Source organism: Mustelus asterias, chromosome 4 (assembly GCF_964213995.1).
Source record: "Mustelus asterias chromosome 4, sMusAst1.hap1.1, whole genome shotgun sequence".
Taxonomy (NCBI): Eukaryota; Metazoa; Chordata; class Chondrichthyes; order Carcharhiniformes; family Triakidae; genus Mustelus; species Mustelus asterias.
Window position 1 is genome coordinate 152,042,184 of NC_135804.1, and position 22,209 is coordinate 152,064,392.

The following is a 22,209-nucleotide window of genomic DNA, read 5'->3' on the forward strand; positions in this document are numbered from 1 at the left end:
GACGCACACGTCGTCACACACACACACGTCGTCACACACACACACGTCGTCACACACACACACGTCGTCAAACACACACACGTCGTCACACACACGTCGTCACACACACACACGTCGTCACACACACACACGTCGTCACACACACACACGTCGTCACACACACACACGTCGTCACACACACACACGTCGTCACACACACACACGTCGTCACACACACACACGTCGTCACACACACACGTCGTCACACACACACACGTCGTCACACACACACGTCGTCACACACACACACGTCGTCACACACACACACGTCGTCACACACACACACAGGTCGTCACACACACACACAGGTCGTCACACACACACACAGGTCGTCACACACACACACACACGTCGTCACACACACACACGTCGTCACACACACACACGTCGTCACACACACACACACGTCGTCACACACACACACACGTCGTCACACACACACACACGTCGTCACACACACACACACACGTCGTCACACACACACACACACGTCGTCACACACACACACACACGTCGTCACACACACACACACACGTCGTCACACACACACACACACACGTCGTCACACACACACACGTCGTCACACACACACACGTCGTCACACACACACACACACGTCGTCACACACACACACACACGTCGTCACACACACACACACACGTCGTCACACACACACACACGTCGTCACACACACACACACGTCGTCACACACACACACACACACACACACGTCGTCACACACACACACACGTCGTCACACACACACACACGTCGTCACACACACACACACGTCGTCACACACACACGTCGTCACACACACACGTCGTCACACACACACACACACGTCGTCACACACACACACACGTCGTCACACACACACACACGTCGTCACACACACACACACGTCGTCACACACACACACACACGTCGTCACACACACACACACGTCGTCACACACACACACACGTCGTCACACACACACACACGTCGTCACACACACACACACGTCGTCACACACACACACACGTCGTCACACACACACACACGTCGTCACACACACACACACGTCGTCACACACACACACGTCGTCACACACACACACACGTCGTCACACACACACACACGTCGTCACACACACACACACGTCGTCACACACACACACACACACGTCGTCACACACACACACACACACGTCGTCACACACACACACACACGTCGTCACACACACACACACACACACACACACGTCGTCACACACACACACGTCGTCACACACACACACACACACGTCGTCACACACACACACACACACGTCGTCACACACACACACACACGTCGTCACACACACACGTCGTCACACACACACGTCGTCACACACACACGTCGTCACACACACACACGTCGTGTCACACACACACGTCGTCACACACACACACGTCGTCACACACACACACGTCGTCACACACACACACGTCGTCACACACACACACGTCGTCACACACACACGTCGTCACACACACACACACGTCGTCACACACACACACGTCGTCACACACACACACGTCGTCACACACACACACGTCGTCACACACACACACGTCGTCACACACACACACGCCGTCACACACACACACACACACGTCGTCACACACACACACACGTCGTCACACACACACACACGTCGTCACACACACACACACACGTCGTCACACACACACACACACGTCGTCACACACACACACGTCGTCACACACACACACACACGTCGTCACACACACACACACACGTCGTCACACACACGTCGTCACACACACACACACGTCGTCACACACACACACACGTCGTCACACACACACACACACACGTCGTCACACACACACACACGTCGTCACACACACACACACACGTCGTCACACACACACACACACGTCGTCACACACACACACACGTCGTCACACACACACACACACGTCGTCACACACACACACGTCGTCACACACACACACGTCGTCACACACACACACACGTCGTCACACACACACACACGTCGTCACACACACACACACGTCGTCACACACACACACACGTCGTCACACACACACACACACGTCGTCACACACACACACACGTCGTCACACACACACACACGTCGTCACACACACACACACGTCGTCACACACACACACACGTCGTCACACACACACACACGTCGTCACACACACACACACGTCGTCACACACACACACGTCGTCACACACACACACGTCGTCACACACACACACACGTCGTCACACACACACACGTCGTCACACACACGTCGTCACACACACACACACGTCGTCACACACACACACACACGTCGTCACACACACACACACACGTCGTCACACACACACACACGTCGTCACACACACACACACGTCGTCACACACACACGTCGTCACACACACACACACGTCGTCACACACACACACACGTCGTCACACACACACACACGTCGTCACACACACACGTCGTCACACACACACACACGTCGTCACACACACACACACGTCGTCACACACACACACGTCGTCACACACACACACACGTCGTCACACACACACACACGTCGTCACACACACACACACGTCGTCACACACACACACACGTCGTCACACACACACGTCGTGTCACACACACACGTCGTGTCACACACACACGTCGTGTCACACACACGTACGTCGTCAGACACACGCACGTCGTCACACACACGTCGTCACGCACGCGCACGTCGTCACGCACGCGCACGTCGTCACGCGCGCACACGTCGCCACGCGCGCACACGTCGCCACGCGCGCACACGTCGTCACGCGCGCACACGTCGCCACGCACGCACACGTCGTCACGCACGCACACGTCGTCACACACACACACGTCGTCACACACACACACGTCGTCACACACACACACGTCGTCACACACACACACGTCGTCACACACACACACGTCGTCACACACACACACGTCGTCACACACACACACGTCGTCACACACACACACGTCGTCACACACACACGTCGTCACACACACGTCGTCACACACACACGTCGTCACACACACACGTCGTCACACACACACTCACGTCGTCACACACACACGTCGTCACACACACATCGTTACACACACACACAAACATCGTCAGACACACGCGTCGTCACACACGCACACGTCGTCACACACGCACACGTCACACACACACGCACACGTCACACACACACGCACACGTCACACACACACGCACACGTCACACACACACGCACACGTCACACACACACACGTCGTCACACACACACACGTCGTCACACACACACACGTCGTCACACACACACACGTCGTCACACACACACACGTCGTCACACACACGTCGTCACACACACACACGTCGTCACACTCACACACGTCGTCACACACACACACGTCGTCACACTCACACGTCGTCACACACACGTCGTCACACACACGTCGTCACACACACGTCGTCACACACACGTCGTCACACACACGTCGTCACACACACGTCGTCACACACACGTCGTCACACACACGTCGTCACACACACGTCGTCACACACACGTCGTCACACACACGTCGTCACACACACGTCGTCACACACACGTCGTCACACACACGTCGTCACACACACGTCGTCACACACACACACGTCGTCACACACACACGTCGTCACACACACGTCGTCACACACACGTCGTCACACACACGTCGTCACACACACGTCGTCACACACACGTCGTCACACACACGTCGTCACACACACACACACACGTCGTCACACACACACACGTCGTCACACACACGTCGTCACACACACACACGTCGTCACACACACACACGTCGTCACACACGCACACGTCGTCACACACGCACACGTCGTCACACACGCACACGTCGTCACACACGCACACATCGTCACACACGCACACATCGTCACACACACACACACGTCGTCACACACACACACGTCGTCACACACACACACGTCGTCACACACACACACGTCGTCACACACACACACGTCGTCACACACACACACGTCGTCACACACACACACGTCCTCTCACACACACACGTCCTCTCACACACACACACGTCCTCTCACACACACACGTCCTCTCACACACACACACATTGTCGTTACCTGACTGTGCCGGTTCATGACAGTGGTGCTGTTCCTCCGATTGCGCAGGACATCTGGTTGAAAAACCTGAGAGTTGTCACTAAAATAAAACAACAGCCAAACAGAAATATAATCTGAGTGAGATTTCCACTAACATCAGACACTAACCCTCAGAGAACATGCTCAAGTTTCCGCATTTCTTAATCATTCTTTACAGAAAGGATTTTTAAAACACTGTGTCATATCTGCTTAAAATGAAATCGTTGACATGTGTGGTTAAATGCCAACCATGATGTGGAGTTGCCGGCATTGGACTGGGGTGGGCACAATAAGAAGTCTCACAACACCAGATTAAAGTCCAACAGGTTGGGGCGGCACGGTAGCACAGTGGTTAGCACTGCTGCTTCACAGCTCCAGGGACCTGGGTTCGATTCCCGGCTTGGGTCACTGTCTGTGTCTGCTCGTGTCTGCATGGGTTTCCTCCGGGTGCTCCAGTTTCCTCCCACAGTCCAAAGATGTGCGGGTTAGGTTGATTGGCCATGCTAAAAAATTGCCCTTAGTGTCCTGGGATGCGTGGGTAAATATGTAAGGATATGGGGAGAGGGCCTGGGTTGAATTGTGGTCGGTGCAGACTCGATGGGCCGAATTACCTCTTTCTGTGCTGTAGGGTTTCTAAGATTCTACGGTTTATTTGGTAGCACGAGCTTTCATCTGATGAAGGAGCAGCACTCTGAAAGCTCGTGCTACTAGATAAACCTGTTGGACTTTAACCCGGTGTTGTGTAAATGCTAACCGGTTACTTACTGAAACTGTTTTCCCAAAAATTGATAATGATAATAAAACAGTAAATAAACACCTCAGACCAAACACATCCAACCAGTACAGAGCTGCATTCAATAAAGACAATGGAACATTAAACTACACAGCCACAACACGATACAAGTCAAAGTCACAAATTACAAATGCCCACACCTTGAGCACTGTACCCAGTTTTGGTCACTGAGATCACAAAAGGAAAGGATTCTAATGCTGGAGCAAGGGCAGTGAGAAGACTGACTCCACATGGTCTTTGCAGTCAGGAACTGAGTGGTTGAAAATATGATATCAGAGAGGAATGAGAGATAGAAATGGTATAGAACATAGAACATTACAGCGCAGTACAGGCCCTTCGGCCCTCGATGTTGCGCCGACCAGTGAAACCAATCTAAAGCCCATCTAACCTACACTATTCCAATATCATCCATATGTTTATCCAATGGCCATTTAAATGCCCTTAATGTTGACAAGTCCACTACTGTTGCAGGCAGGGCATTCCACGCCCTTACTACTCTCTGAGTAAAGAACCTACCTCTGACATCTGTCCTATATCTCTCACCCCTCAATTTAAAACTATGTCCCCTCGTGCTAGCTATCACCATCCGAAGTAAAAGGCTCTCGCAATCCACCCTATCTAATCCTCTGATCATCTTGTATGCCTCTATTAAGTCACCTCTTAACCTTCTTCTCTCTAACGAAAACAACCTCAAGTCCCTCAGCCTTTCCTCATAAGACCTTCCCACCATACCAGGCAACATCCTAGTAAATCTCCTCTGCATCCTTTCCAATGCTTCCACATCCTTCCTATAATGCGGCGACCAGAACTGTACGCAATACTCCAAATGCGGCCGCACCAGAGTTTTGTACAGCTGCAACATGACCTCCTGGATCCGAACCTCAATCCCTCTACCAATAAAAGCTAACACTCCGTATGCCTTCTTAACAACCCTATCAACCTGGGTGCCAACTTTCAGGGATCTATGCACATGGACACCCAGATCCCTCTGTTCATCCACACTACCAAGTATCTTACCATTAGCCCAGTACTCTGTATTCCTGTTACTCCTTCCAAAGTGAATCACCTCACACTTTTCCGCATTAAACTCCATTTGCCACCTCTCAGCCCAGCTCTGCAGCTTATCTATGTCCCTCTGTAACCTGCAATAACCTTCCGCACTATCCACAGCTCCACCGATTTTAGTGTCATCCACAAATTTACTAACCCATCCTTCCACGCCCTCATCCAGGTCATTTATAAAAATGACAAACAGCAGTGGCCCCAAAACAGATCCTTGCAGTACACCACTAGTAACTGAACTGAACTCCAGGATGAACATCTCCCATCAAACACCACCCTGTCTTCTTGGATCAATTTCTGATCCAAATCGCTAAATCACCCTCAATCCCATGCCTCCGTATTTTCTGCAATAGCTTACCGTGGGGAACCTTATCAAATGCTTTACTGAAATCCATATACACCACACCAACTGCTTTACCCTTATCCACCTCTTTGGTCACCTTCTCAAATAACTCAATAAGGTTTGTGAGGCACGACCTACCCTTCACAAAACCGTGTTGACTATCCCTAATCAAATTATTCCTTTCTAGATGATTATAAATCCTATCTCTTATAATCCTTTCCAAAACTTTGCCCACAACAGAAGTAAGGCTCACTGTCTATAATTACCAGGGTTGTCTCTACTCCCCTTCTTGAACAAGGGGACAACATTTGCTATCCTCCAGTCCTCTGGCACTATTCCTGTAGACAATGACAACATAAAGATCAAAGCCAAAGGCTCTGCAATCTCCTCCCTGGCCTCCCAGAGAATCCTAGGATAAATCCCATCTGGCCCAGGGGACTTATCTATTTTCACACTTTCCAGAATTGCTAACACCTCCTCCTTATTAACCTCAATCCCGTCTAGTCTAATAGCCTGTATCTCAGTATTCTCCTTGACAACATTGTCTTTTTCCTGTGTGAATACTGATGAAAAATATTCATTTAGTGCCTCTCCTATCTCTTCAGACTCCACGCACAACTTCCCACTACTGTCCTTGACTGGCCCTAATCTTACCCTAGTCATTCTTTTACTCCTGACATACCTATAGAAAGCTTTAGGGTTTTCCTTGATCCTACCTGCCAAAGACTTCTCATGTCCCCTCCTGGCTCTTCTTAGCTCCCTCTTTAGGACCTTCCTGGCTAACTTGTAACTCTCAAGCGCCCTAACTGAGCCTTCACATCTCATCTTTACATAAGTTTCCTTCTTCCTCTTCACAAGAGATTCAACTTCTTTAGTAAACCACGGTTCCCTCACACGTCTGCTTCCTCCCTGCCTGACAGGTACATACTCATCAAGGACACGCAGTAGCTGTTCCTTGAACAAGCTCCACATTTCAATTGTGCCCATCCCCTGCAGTTTCCTTCCACAACCTATGCATCCTAATACAGGAGTTGGGACATCTTGTTGATGTTGTACAAGACATTGGTAAGGCCACACTTGGAATACTGTGTACAGTTCTGGTCACCCTATTATAGAAAGGATATTATTAAACTAGAAAGAGAGCAGAAAAGATTTACTAGGATGCTACCAGGACTTGATGGTTTGAGTTATAAGGAGAGGCTGGTTAGACTGAGACTTTTTTCTCTGGAGCGTAGGAGGCTGAGGGGTGACCTTATAGAGGTCTATAAAATAATGAGGGGCATAGACAAGGTAGATAGTCAATATCTTTTCCCAAAGGTAGGGGAGTCTAAAACTAGAGGGCATAGATTTAAGGTGAGAGGGGAGAGATACAAAAGGGTCCAGAGGAGCAATTTTTTCACACAGAGGGTGGAGTGTCTGGAACAAGCTGCCAGAGATGTGCGGGTTAGGTTGATTGCCCCTTAGTGTCCTGAGGTGTGTAGGTTAGAGGGATTAGCGGGTAAATATGTAGGGATATGGGAGTAGGGCCTGGGTGGGATTGTGGTCGGTGCAGACTCGATGGGCCAAATGGCCTCTTTCTGCACTGTAGGGTTTCTATGATGATAAATCTATGAGGTAGTAGTAGAGGCAGGTACAATTTAGTCTTTTAAAAAGCAATTAGACAGTTACATGGGTAAGATGGGTATAGAGGGATACGGGCCAAATGCGGGCAACTGGGACTAGCTTAGGGGTTAAAAAAAAGAGGCAGCATGGACAATTTGGGCTGAAGGGCCTGTTTCCATGCTGTAAACCTCTATGACTGTAAGACCCTCATTTGCTTCCCTGCTACTGAGGATCCAACTCCCCCTGCCAATCTAGGTTAAACCCTGTTATTTGTCCTGCAAAGTGCATCATCTCATACTTATCTGTATTGAATTCCATTTGCCACTGATCAGCCCGTGGGTTAGGAAGTCTAGGATCCAATTCAGAGGGAGGGGCAGAGTCCTAGGCCACGGAGTTTGGAGATGAGTTTCGTAGAAATAATTGTGTTGAAGGCTGAGCTGTGGTCAATAAATAGGATATAGACAAAATACTGCAGATGCTGGAATCTGAAACAAAAGCAGAAAAATCTGGAAAATCTTAGCAAGTCTGACAGCATCCATGGAGACAGTTGCTTTGACAGAGGGTCCCCGCTCTGACGAAGGGTCATCCAAACTCGAAACGTCATCTCTATTCTCTCTGCACAGATGCTGTCAGACCTGCTGAGGTTTTCCAGCATTTTTCTGTTTTTGTGTCAATAAATAGGAGTCTGACATAAGTGTCTGTTATCCAGGTGTTCCAGGGTTGAGTGCAGGGCCAGGTGTCTGCTGTGGACTTGTAGTGCGAAAGGCGAATTGTAGTGGATCCAGGCAATCTGGGAGGCCGGAATTGATTCATGCCATGTTGAACCTTTCAAAGCACTTCATAATGATGGATGTCAGAGCCACTGGGGATAGTCATTAAGGCACCCAGCCTGGCTTTTTTTTGGTACAGAGATGATGGCCACGTTCTTGAAGTAGGGACCACAGATCGGTGTAAGGAGAGATAAAAGATGTCTGTGAATCCCCCGCCAGTTGATTTGCACAGGATCCGAGTGCTCGTCCGGGTACCCGATCTGGGCCAGTCTAAAGCATTTATATAAACTACAAACAGCAAGGGCCTCAACACTGATCCTTGCAGGACCCCACTGGACACAATCTTCCTGTCCAAAAAACACCCCTCGACCATGAGCCTCTTGCTTCTTGCCACTCAGTTAACTCTGGATCCAATTTGCCAAATTTCCTTGGGTCCCATGGGCTCTTATCTTCGCTTTCAGTCTCCCATGTGGGAACTTATCCAAAGCCTTGTTGAAATCCAAGTATTATTGAAATTCCACTCAAATTCCATTTTCATGTTTGCTGATGACACCACAGTAGTGGGTCAGATCTTAAACAATGATGAGACGGAGCACAGGAAAGAGATAGAGAATCTTGTAAAATAGTGCGATAATCTCTCCCTCAATGTCAGTGAAATGAAGGAGATAGTCATCAACTTCAGGAAGCGTAGTGGAGACATGCCCCTGTCTATATCACTGGGAATGAAGTGGAAATGGTCGAGTGCTTCAAGTTTCTAGATAGGTGCTGGGGGGTAGGTACAGAGGAGATGTCAGGGGTAAGTTTTTCACTCAGAGGGTGGTGGGTGAGTGGAATCGGCTGACATCGGTGGTGGTGGAGGCAAACTCGTTGGGGTCTTTTAAGAGACTTCTGGATGAGTACATGGGATTTAATGGGATTGAGGGCTATAGATAGGCCTAGAGGTAGGGATATGATCAGCGCAACTTGTGGGCCGAAGGGCCTGTTTGTGCTGTGGCTTTCTATGTTCTATGTTCTATATCCAAATCACCAACAACCTGTCCTGGTCCCCCCATGCCGACACTATAGTTAAGAAAGCCCACCACCACCTCTACTTTCCTTAGGAGGCTAAAGAAATTTGGCATGTCCACTGCGACTCTCACCAATTTTGACAGATGCGCCATAGAGAGCGTCCTTTACAGATGTATCGCAGCTTGGTATGGCTCCTGTTCTGACCAAGACTACAAGAAACTACAAAAGGTTGTGAATGTAGCCCAGTCCATCACACAAACCAGCCTCCCATCCATCGACTCTGTCTACACTTCCTGCTGCCTCGGCAATGCAGCCAGCATAATTAAGCACCACACACACCCTGGACATTCTCTCTTCCACCTTCTTCCGTCAGGAAAAAGATACAAAAGTCTGAGGTCACGTACCAACCGATTCAAGAACAGCTTCTTTGCTGCCATTGTAACTGTGAGGCACCTTGTTATCTGCCAGTTTCGGAGTGCCAAGGGAAAGGAACTTCCACACCAATGTTCTCACTCAGTTCAGCTCGAATATGGTACACAACATTCTTATGGTATTTTTTTCTGCCAATATAAATCTGCATTTAAAAACAGTGATAGCAGGAAGCTTGACAAAAATCACAACCAGCTCAGGCTATTAGTCAGATTGCAAGAATGTAATTTGAATGAAAAGCCAGCATAATTAAGGACTATTAAAGGCATCAAATTTGGTTCTAAAAACTTCGGTACATGGAGATGCTTTTTACTTAGATGAAGGCGAGGCAGTTTAGCTCCATACAAGGATAAAGCTCCACAGGACATGAGTCAACTGGCAGAAATGTAACAAGACATCCTTATGCACTACAATCCACAAGTACCAACATTCCTTCACTATCAAATCTAAATGTAAAAGGTTATTTATGTGACAATCAATTACAGGGCCCTCTATCACAAGTTACCGTAGTCTCCTCACTGCTGACTTCCATTGCAGAACCTGTACAACTGATGTGTTTGCAACACTCCAAATTCTGCCGTCCAGAAAAGGCCATTTTGGTCAGAATTCAAACAATCTTTCCTTACCTTCAGCGAGTTGGCACATCCAAGAATTGAAAAGAGTTTATAATGGTTTGGCACATATTGGGTTAAGTGAATACAGCATTGCCCAGATGGTGATGAATGGCGACAGCTCCTAGTTATGAATATACAAAATAGAAGTAGACTATTCAGCCCCTCAAGCCTGCTCCAACATTCAATAAGATCATGGCTGATCTGTTTCTAATTCCAGATTCCAGTCTAACCCTAATAACCTTTGGTTCCCTTGCAGATCAAAAGATTAGCTACATCTGCCTCAAGATATTCAATGACCCTGCCTCCAGTGCCTCCTGAGGCAAAGTTCCAAAGTTGCATAACTCTCAGACGATTTCTCTTCATCTCTATCCGAAAAGAATGCCCCCTATTTTTAAAACAATTCTGGACTCACCCACAAGAAGAAACATCGGGGCAAATCTCCCATCGCGACCCGCATACTTTCTGGCACGGAACTTGCCTGGGCCCGATAGCATCTCCCACCCCACCAGGAATACTTCACTCTGGCGGGGTTTAGAATAGCGCCCCGCGTTCAGGAAACTAGCAGGAGACCCCGCCGGAGCGAAGGGGGGGGGCAATCAGGGCCCAGCGGGGGATCTGGAGTGGGGGTGTGGTGCTCCTGGGCATGGGCACCCTGGCAGTGCCAGCCTGTGCCCCCAGCACTGCCCAAGGGGCAAAGTACCCATGCCAAGGGGGCACCTTGGCACTGACCATCGGGCATTGGGCAGTGCCAAGGGGGTGGGGCCGATTGTGGGCAGGGCCTAGGGGGTGATTGGTGGGGATGGGAGGTCCCGCTGCCATTCTGCATGGGGATCAATCTGGGTTCGAGTAAGGCCAGCGATTGGGGCGGGCTGGGGGTCTGAGGGGGTGGGAGAGGGGTGGAGGGATCACCACTGCTGGGGGGGTGGGCTGTGCATCAGGGCGCTCCGGGACCGGGGGGGGGGAAAGAGGGCCTGGCCATGGAATTGCTGTGGGGGCCGCAAGTGATCGAGCTGGCCAGCAAAAGGGAGGCTGACAGATCGGGGCCACTGCGCATGTGCAGAGTTCCATAGCTGTCAGACTCTGGCGTGAATAGTTGTGACCTCGGCATTGCACAGAGTGCGGAGATTTGGGTCTGAGGTTGCACTGAAAAAACAGTCATGATCGAGACCAGTTTTCCCACCAATTCAGCACTTTTGGGAGAATCGTCCCCATCATTTCTGCATCCACCTTGTCAAGACCACTCAGGACCTCACATACTTCACTCAAGTCATTCCTCGCTCTTCTAGACTCCAGTGAAAACAAGCACAGCCTGTCCAACATTTCCTCAGAAGACAATCCACTGATTTCAGGTAACAATCTAGTAAACCTCCTCTGAGCCACCTCTGATGCCTCTTTCTTGTACGTATGTACATAGTTTTTGTAGTTAATAAATACATACAGCTAACCTACTTAAGACTACATAGACTTCATAAAGACCTACCAAATGTATTCAACACCCTACAAAATGGTGGCAGCAATTGAAAAAACCCAAAACCTTGCAAAAAATAAAGAGAAAAACTGAAATCCCAAGGAGCATAAGAAAAATTCCATGAAGCCTTCTGACCTGAAGAAAAGCTCGAAGCAGAAACACAGAGGAAAACAGTCAGGGAAAATCTCCAAAGAAAGGTTTGGAAGCTGAAGGCAGAAATGTAAAATTCCTCACTGAAATCCAGCTTCAATTCCCAGAGCGCAGAGTCAGCAGACCTTGCAGGGGTGAGCTAAAACTTTAAAATTCCAAGATAAAACAAGTTCTGAGAATCTTTTAAATAGGTCAAAGGTCAGAAATTGCCATTTAAAAACTTTGCTGGAAAAAACAGGTTCTTGAGTCAATGCCTGAACATGTGGCGGCTGAGCTTGGTCCAAAAAGGGGTAAAATGAATGATTCAGAAGAAACAAAGAACAATACAGCACAGGAACAGGCCCTTCGGCCCTCCAAGCCCGCGCCACTCCCTGGTCCAAACTAGACCATTCTTTTGTATCTCTCCATTCCCACTCTGTTCATGTGGCTATCTAGATAAGTCTTAAACGTTCCCAGTGTGTCCGCCTCCACCACCTTGCCCGGCAGCGCATTCCAGGCCCCCACCACCCTCTGTGTAAAATACGTCCTTCTGATATCCGTGTTAAACCTCCCCCACCTCACCTTGAACCTATGACCCCTCGTGAACGTCACCACCGATCTGGGAAAAAGCTTCCCACCGTTCACCCTTTCTATGTCTTTCATAATTTTATACACCTCTATTAGGTCACCCCTCATCCTCCGTCTTTCCAGTGAGAACAACCCCAGTTTACCCAATCTCTCCTAACTAAGCCCTTCCATACCAGGCAACATCCTGGTAAACCTCCTCTGCACTCTCTCTAAAGCCTCCACGTCCTTCTGGTAATGTGGCGACCAGAACTGGGCACAGTATTCCAAATACGGCCAAACCAATGTTCTATACATCTGCAACATCAGACCCCAACTTTTATACTCTATGCCCTGACCTATAAAGGCAAGCATGCCATATGCCTTATTCACTACCTTCTCCACCTGTGACGTCACCTTCAAGGATCTGTAGACTTGCACACCCAGGTCCCTCTGCGTATCTACACCCTTTATGGTTCTGCCATTTATCGTGTAGCTTCCCCCTACATTAGTTCGACCAAAATGCATCACTTCGCATTTATCTGGATTGAACTCCATCTGCCATTTCTTTGCCCAAATTTCCAGCCTATCTATATCCTTCTGTAGCCTCTGACAATGTTCCTCACTATCTGCAAGTCCAGCCAATTTCATGTCGTCCGCAAACTTACTGATCACCCCAGTTACACCTTCTTCCAGATCGTTTATATAAATCACAAACAGCAGAGGTCTCAATACAGAGCCCTGCGGAACACCACTAGTCACAGGCATCCAGCCGGAAAAAGACCCTTCCACTACCACCCTCTGTCTTCTGTGACCAAGCCAGTTCTCCACCCATCTAGCCACTTCCCTCTTTATCCCATGAGATCCAACCTTTTGCACCAACCTACCACGAGGGACTTTGTCAAACGCTTTACTAAAGAACAAAGAACAGTACAGCACAGGAAACAGGCCCTTCGGCCCTCCAAGCTTTGCCGCTCCTTGGTCCAGCTAGACCAATCGTTTGTATCCCTCCATTCCCAGGCTGCTCATGTGACTATCCAGGTAAGTCTTAAACGATGTCAGCGTGCCTGCCTCCACCACCCTACTTGGCAGCGCATTCCAGGCCCCCAACACCCTCTGTGTAAAAAACATCCCTTTAATATCTGAGTTATACTTCGCCCCTCTCACCTTGAGCCCGTGACCCCTCGTGAACGTCACTTCTGATCTGGGAAAAAGCTTCCCACCGTTCACCCTATCTATCCCCATCATAATCTTGTACACCTCTATTAGATCTCCCCTCATTCTCCGTCTTTCCAGGGAGAACAACCCCAGTTTACCCAATCTCTCCTCATAGCTAAGACCCTCCATACCAGGCAACATCCTGGTAAACCTTCTCTGCACTCTCTCTAACGCCTCCACGTCCTTCTGGTAGTGCGGCGACCAGAACTGGACGCAGTACTCCAAATGTGGCCTAACCAGCGTTCTATACAGCTGCATCATCAGACTCCAGCTTTTATACTCTATACCCCGTCCTATAAAGGCAAGCATACCATATGCCTTCTTCACCACCTGTGTTGCCACCTTCAAGGATTTGTGGACTTGCGCACCTAGGTCCGTCTGTGTTTCTATACTCCTGATGACTCTGCCATTATTGTATAACTCCTCCCTACATTATTTCTTCCAAAATGCATCACTTCGCATTTATCCGGATTAAACTCCATCTGCCACCTCTCCGCCCAATTTTCCAGCCTATCTATATCCTGCTGTATTGCCTGACAATGCTCTTCGTTATCCGCAAGTCCAGCCATCTTCGAGTCATCCGCAAACTTGCTGATTAGACCAGTTACACCTTCTTCCAAATCATTTATATATATCACAAATAGCAGAGGTCCCAGTACAGAGCACTGCGGAACACCACTGTTCACAGATCTCCAGCCGGAAAAAGACCCTTCGACCATAAAGTCCATATAGACAACATCCACGGTCCTTCCCTCGTCAACCATTCTAGTCACTTCTTCAAAAAACTCCACCAGGTTAGTGAGGCACGACCTCCCTCTCACAAAAACTAAACAATCAGCTTTGAAGACCAGCATAGGCCAGCATTCTACCCATTCACACTCCAGAAGCATAATGCTGAAACGGAGAAGTCTGTGGCTAGTCAATCCAAGTAGCCATATTTTAATAATTTTAACATAAGTGCCATTGCAGCGGGAGCCTGTAAGGGTAGGTGGGCGTGGATGAACCCTTTGTTTCCAAAGGGACGGTAGCACCAAAATTGAATTTCGGCACCTTCTTAAAGCTAAACTTATGCTTCAAAATTTTTTAACCATGGATTAGAAATCCACTCTTCCAGATCAATTTGGACCTATCCAAGATGCAGATCTATCAGATGATTGCGAACTTGGAGAAAAAGATTTCTTAGATATTTGATTCGTTCAGGTCTGAATAAAGAGACAGAAGCTCAACACATTACAGCAAGTGACATTATTGCTGGACAGCAAATCAATGACTCATCTGCTAAATGTGAAGTACTAAAATCATTTGATGTTTATTTGAACATAAGGAGTAACAAAATCCTCGAAAGAGCTAAATTTAATAAACACATCCAGCAGCCAGGAGAACCTGTTGTCTCATTTACTAATAATCTGTACAGGATGGCTGAAGAGTGTGAATGGATGGCTGAAGAGTGTGAATAAAAGATCTAAAATCTGTTATTAAGGTTAAATAGTCACAGGGACAGCAGATGACACACTCAGACATGCTGCAATTGAAAATATCCAATCCTCAAAAAAGCTATCCAGATAGTTTGGCAGTTTGAACAGTACAGCACGGGCGTACTTTAAGAGGCAAAAGTAAACCATAGTACAAAGGAAACCCCACAATCCAATTAGTTGTCAGCACAGAAACAGGGACACTCCAGGCCAAAGGAAGCAATACCTAACTGACCCATAGAGCAACCACGCCAGTGTTGTGGACATCAAGGTCCTGCAATTTCACTAATACTTTCAACGTAACAGAATGGTCCCTTCGGCAAACTGTGCAAGGCCAAGACATCTCAACACACAAAGTACCCAAAGATGATTCATGAGGCCGAGACTGCACACCAAAGCAACAGAAAGCCATGCTTCTTGGGTATTATTAAAGATCTTGGATTTCGCTTTGGAATGAGACACAGGAGTCAGTGTTACGACCTTGGCACACAAAGTGCCATGGCTGAGAGACATCTGGCTTCGAACAACAGATGTACCACTCTATGGGCGGAGAGGAATCTGACTTCCGGTGATAGGCATGATTTTGGAACTACTTTGGAATGATGGAAAACAAATCTTCGCGCTAATTTACGTCATCTGTAACCCAGTCTTTTTCTCACTTGATAAGAGACGCCTGTGCAGCCCTGAATCTCCTCAATGCGGCAGATGTCAAGACCACCAATGCTGTAAATTATACAGATCTACAAGTTCCGAGAGCTTAAACAAGAAAGAGTATCCTGAGCACGTTCGTCCACCCTGCACGTAACAGGATGGAACCACAATCACCTGTCAGCACAACAGCCAAATCAACATTTTGATTTGATTTATTATTGTCACATGTATTAGCATACAGTATTGTTTCTTATGCACTATGCAGACAAAACACACTGTTTCATAGAGTACATCGGGGAGAACGAAAGGAAAGGGTGCAGAATGTAGTGTTACAGTCATAGCTAGGATGTAGAGAAAGATCAACTTAGTGCGAGGTAGGTTCATTCAAAAATCTGATGGCAGCAGGGAAGAAGCTGTTCTTGAGTCGGTTGCTACGTGACCTCAGGCTTTTGCGTCTTTTTCCCGGCAGAAGGAGGTGGAAGGGAGTATGCCCAGGGTGCATGGGGTCCTTGATTATACTCACTATGCCTCTCACTGATATGTCCACTTATTTCCAAGTGGGAGTAAATCCTGTCTCAAAAAATGCTCTCCAATAGTTTCCCTACCACTGATTTAAGGCTCAGTAATTACCTGGATTATCCTTGCTACCCTTCTTAAACAAAGGAACAACATTGGCTATTCTCCAATTCTCTGGGACCTCCTCTGTAGCCAATGAGGATACAAAGATTTCTCTCAAGGCCCCAGCAATTTCCTCCCTTGCCTCTCTAGGGGTTTGGATGGAGAGGAGTTTGTTAGGTGTGTCCAGGAGAGTTTCCTGACACAGTATGTGGATAAGCCTACTAGAGGAGAGGCTGTTCTTGATCTGGTGCTGGCTAATGAACCTGGACAGGTGGAGGATCTCTCGGTGGGTGAGCATCTTGGGGATAGCGATCATAATTCTATCTCCTTCACGATAGCATTGGAAAGAGATAGGGTCAGGCAGGCTAGGAAAGTGTTTCTCTGGAGTAAAGGGAAATACAGTGTCATCAGGGAGGAAATTAGACGGGTAAATTGGAAGGAGGCATTCTTGGGGAAAAGTACCGAAGGAAAGTGGAGGATTTTCAAGGAATGTTTGTCTGGAGCTCTGCATGACAACGTTCCGATGAGACAGGGGGGTGTTGGTAGGGTACGGGAACCGTGGTGCACGAAGGTTGTGATGAACCTGGTGAATAAGAAAAGAGAGGCGTACAGAAGGTTCAGAGAGCTAGGAGGTGTTAAGGATTTAGAGGAGTATACGCGATGTAGGAAGGAGCTTAAGAAGGAAATTAGGAGAGCGAGAAGGGGTCATGAGAAGACCTTGGCGGGTAAGATTAAGGAGAATCCCAAGGCTTTCTACAAATATGTCAAGAGTAAAAGGATGAGATGTGAAGGCATAGGACCCTTAAAAGGTGAAGGGGGAAAAGTTTGTGCGGAACCGTTAGAAATGGCGGAGCTGCTTAATGAATACTTTACCTCGGTATTCACGGTGGAAAGGGATCTGGGTGGTTGTACTGCTGGATTGCGGTGGACAGAAAGGATCGAGCATGTGGACATAAAGAAAGAGGATGTGTTGGAACTAATGAATGGCATCAAGGTTGGTAAGTCGCCGGGACCGGATGGGATGTACCCCAGGTTACTGTGGGAGGCGAGGGAGGAGATTGCGGAGCCTTTGGCGATGATCTTTGCATCGTCGATGGAGACGGGAGAGGTTCCGGAGGATTGGAGGATTGCGGATGTGGTCCCTATATTCAAGAAAGGGAACAGGGACAGCCCGGGAAATTACCGACCGGTGAGTCTAACCTCAGTGGTTGGTAAGTTGATGGAGAGGATCCTGAGAGACAGGATTTATGATCATCTAGAGAAGTTTAGTATGATCAAAAGTAGTCAGCACGGCTTTGTCAGGGGCAGGTCGTGCCTTACGAGCCTGGTTGAGTTCTTTGAAAATGTGACCAAGCACATTGACGAAGGAAGAGCGGTGGATGTGGTCTATATGGACTTCAGCAAAGCGTTCGATAAGGTCCCCCATGCAAGACTTCTTGAGAAAGTGAGAGGGCATGGGATCCAAGGGGCTGTTGCCTTGTGGATCCAGAACTGGCTTGCCTGCAGAAGGCAGAGAGTGGCTGTGGAGGGGTCTTTCTCTGCATGGAGGTCAGTGACCAGTGGAGTGCCCCAGGGATCTGTTCTGGGACCCTTGCTGTTTGTCATTTTCATAAATGACCTGGATGAGGAAGTGGAGGGATGGGTTGGTAAGTTTGCTGACGACACCAAGGTAGGTGGTGTTGTGGATAGTTTGGAGGGATGTCAGAAGTTGCAGCGAGACATAGATAGAATGCAAGACTGGGCGGAGAAGTGGCAGATGGACTTCAACCCGGATAAGTGTGTAGTGATCCATTTTGGCAGATCCAATGGGATGGAGCAGCAGTATAAAATGAAGGGTACCATTCTTAGCAGTGTAGAGGATCAGAAGGACCTTGGGGTCCGGGTCCATAGGACTCTTAAATCGGCCTCGCAGGTGGAGGATGCGGTCAAGAAGGCGTATGGCGTACTAGCCTTCATTAATCGAGGGATTGAGTTTAGGAGTCGGGAGATAATGCTGCAGCTTTATAGGACCCTGGTTAGACCCCACTTGGAGTACTGCGCGCAGTTCTGGTCACCTCATTACAGGAAAGATGTTGAAGCCATTGAAAGGGTGCAGAGGAGATTTACAAGGATGTTGCCTGGATTGGGGGGCATGCCTTATGAGGATAGGTTGAGGGAGCTTGGTCTCTTCTCCCTGGAGAGACGAAGGATGAGAGGTGACCTGATAGAGGTTTACAAGATGTTGAGGGGTCTGGATAGGGTGGACTCTCAGAGGCTATTTCCAAGGGCTGAAATGGTTGCTACGAGAGGACACAGGTTTAAGGTGCTGGGGGGTAGGTACAGGGGGGATGTCAGGGGTAAGTTTTTCACTCAGAGGGTGGTGGGTGAGTGGAATCGGCTGACGTCGGTGGTGGTGGAGGCAAACTCGTTGGGGTCTTTTAAGAGACTTCTGGATGAGTACATGGGATTTAATGGGATTGAGGGCTATAGATAGGCCTAGAGGTGGGGATGTGATCGGCGCAACTTGTGGGCCGAAGGGCCTGTTTGTGCTGTGGCTTTCTATGTTCTATGTTCTATGTTCTCAGTATTTTGGGGTATATCCCATCAGGCCCTGGGGACTTGTCAACCTTAATGCTTTTCAAGGCCCCTAATGTCTCCTCCTTTTTGATCTCAACATGACTCAAAGTATCTACACACCCTTTCCCTGACACATCATTCATCAAGTCCTTCCCTTTGGTGAATACTGACGCAAAGTACTCATTTAATACCGTGCCAATTTCCTCCAGCTCCACAAACAGATTCCCTCCCCTGTCCTTGAGTGGGCCAACCCTCTCCCTGGCTACCCTCTTGCTCTTTATACATGTATAAAAAGTCTTGGGATTTTCCTTAATCCTGCTGGCCAATGATCTATGTCCCTTTGTTGGCCTCCTCACAACTTTATTTTCCTCCCTATCTTTGTGCATTCAGTAAATTTAGAAACCATATTTTGGTCCCTTCATCAAAATCCCTACAATGCAGAAGGAGGCCATTCAGCCCATCAAGCCTGCACCGACTCTGACAGAGCATCTTACCCAGGCCTTATCCCCATAACCCCACAATTGTAAAATGTTGAGGTCCCAGCACTGTTCCCTGTGGCACACAACTTGCCACATCCTGCCAACCAGAAAATGACTCATTTCTGTCTACTGTCTGTTTTCTAATAGCTAGCCAATCTTCTATCCATGCCAATATGTTATCCCGTACTGAGTTCCAATTCCATCCTCCCATCCATTGACTCTGTCTACACTTCCCACTGCCTCAGCAAAGCAGCCAGCATAATTAAGGACCCCAAGTACCCCGGACATTCTCTCTTCTACCTTCTTCCTTTGGGAAAAAGATACAAAAGTTTAAGATCACGTACCAACCAACTCAAGAACAGCTTCTTCCGTGCTGCTGTCAGACTTTTGAATGGACTTAATTGCATTAAGTTGATCTTTCTCTACACCCTAGCTATGACTGTAACACTACATTCTGCACTCTCTCATTTCCTTCTCTATGAACGGTACGTTTTGTCTGTATACCGTGCAAGAAACAATACTTTTCACTGTATGTTAATACATGTGACAATAATAATAAATGAAATCAAATATCTTCTGCAATAATCTTTGAGGTACCTTATCAAATGCCAAAAAAAGATAGAATTTTCCCCACTATGCTGAATTATTTAGAGAACCTGAGCCAGAGATGTGAATGTGAATCAACTTTCCAAATCACCAGTTCCATACCAACCTGTGCAAAGTACCATCCCCTGCTCAATGTGCCTTCCCTCTGTTTAGGACCAAGTTACATTCACCCACCAACCAGCCTCATGAACCTCAGTTGGCAAGGGACAAATTTAAAATCCCAACCTCATGTTTGAATTCTTATTATTTTTGTAACTGTCTCCAGCACTATCGTCCGAAACACTTCCTTTGACGAAAGCCACTTTTGCACGTGCCCTCCCACCATGCCCATGCCATCAGAAGCTGCACCTTCAGGCAGGCCAGTCCAAACGCTCTTTGATAAAGGATTTCATAACTCAGCATTTGGAAGGCAGTGGTTTAATCAGACAAAGCCTGGATTTACAAAGGGAAAATCATGCTTGAAGAATCTATTGGAATTCTTTGAGGATGTAATTAGTAGAGTTGACCGAGGAGAACCTGTGGATGTGGTTTATTTAGACTTTCGACAAGGTCTCACATTACGGGCTACTATGTAAAGTTAAAGCACATGGGATTGCAGGTAATGTCTTGAGATGGAGAGAAAGCTGGTTAGCAGATAGGAAGCAAAGAGTTGGCATAAGTGGGTCTTGTTCTGATTTAAACTAAAACTTAAAGGATTTAAACTAGTGTGGCAGGGGGGTGGGGAACAAAACAGTAGGTCAGTAAATACTGAGGCTGGGGTTGAGCTGGGGGCCAGGGCAAGGCTAGCTAAGAAGAGGAGCACTCTGGAGGAGGATGACCTGAGTGGGCCTGGAGGTCTGGAGTGCATCTGCTTCAATGCGAGGAGCGTAATGGGTAAAACAGACGAACTTAGGGCCTTAATGCTTATGCGGAATTTGGATGTGGTTGCGGTGACAGAAACTTGGTTAAAAGGACAGGACTGGCAGCTGAATATTCCGGGGTATAAGTGTTTTAGGCAAGACAGAGGAGGGGCTAAAAAAGGTGGGGGAGTAGCGATATTAGTTAAGGAGCATATTACCGCGGTGCAGAGGGTAGACAACTTAGAGGGGTCATGTACTGAGTCGCTGTGGGTGGAACTCAGAAACAGGAAGGGTGCAGTCACTATGCTGGGGGTGTACTACAGACCACCCAACAGCCCACGGGAAGTGGAGGAAAGGATATGTCAGGAGATTCTGGATAGGTGCAGAAAAAATAGGGTTGTTGTAGTGGGGGACTTTAATTTCCCTGGCACAGACTGGAAAGTGCTTAGAGCTAGGGGTCCGGACGGGGAGGAATTTGTAAAATGCGTACTGGAAGGTTCTTTGGAACAGTATGTAGATAGCCTGACTAGAGAGGGGGCTATACTGGACCTAGTTCTGGGAAATGAGCCCGGTCAGGTCGTCAAAGTTTCGGTAGGGGAACATGTGGCAAATAGTGACCACAACTCTGTTAACTTTAGGATAGTAATGGACAAGGATGAGTGCTGTCCTACGGGCAGGGTGCTAAATTGGGGGAAGGCTAACTATAGCCGGATTTTTAGGCAGGAATTGGTGG

At 48.1% G+C, this 22,209-nt stretch overlaps 1 protein-coding gene across 4 annotated transcripts in view; it reads right to left on the reverse strand.

Annotated features, from left to right (window-relative positions):
- pabir2 (PABIR family member 2) overlaps positions 1–22,209 on the reverse strand; it is an 88,908-nt gene that overhangs the window by 52,188 nt on the left and 14,511 nt on the right. For all 4 annotated transcript variants that reach the window (XM_078211959.1, XM_078211962.1, XM_078211961.1 and 1 more), the window contains exon 2: positions 4,238–4,316. In XM_078211959.1, coding sequence (XP_078068085.1) covers positions 4,238–4,316 — 79 coding nt within the window. The remainder of the gene's footprint in view (positions 1–4,237; positions 4,317–22,209) is intronic.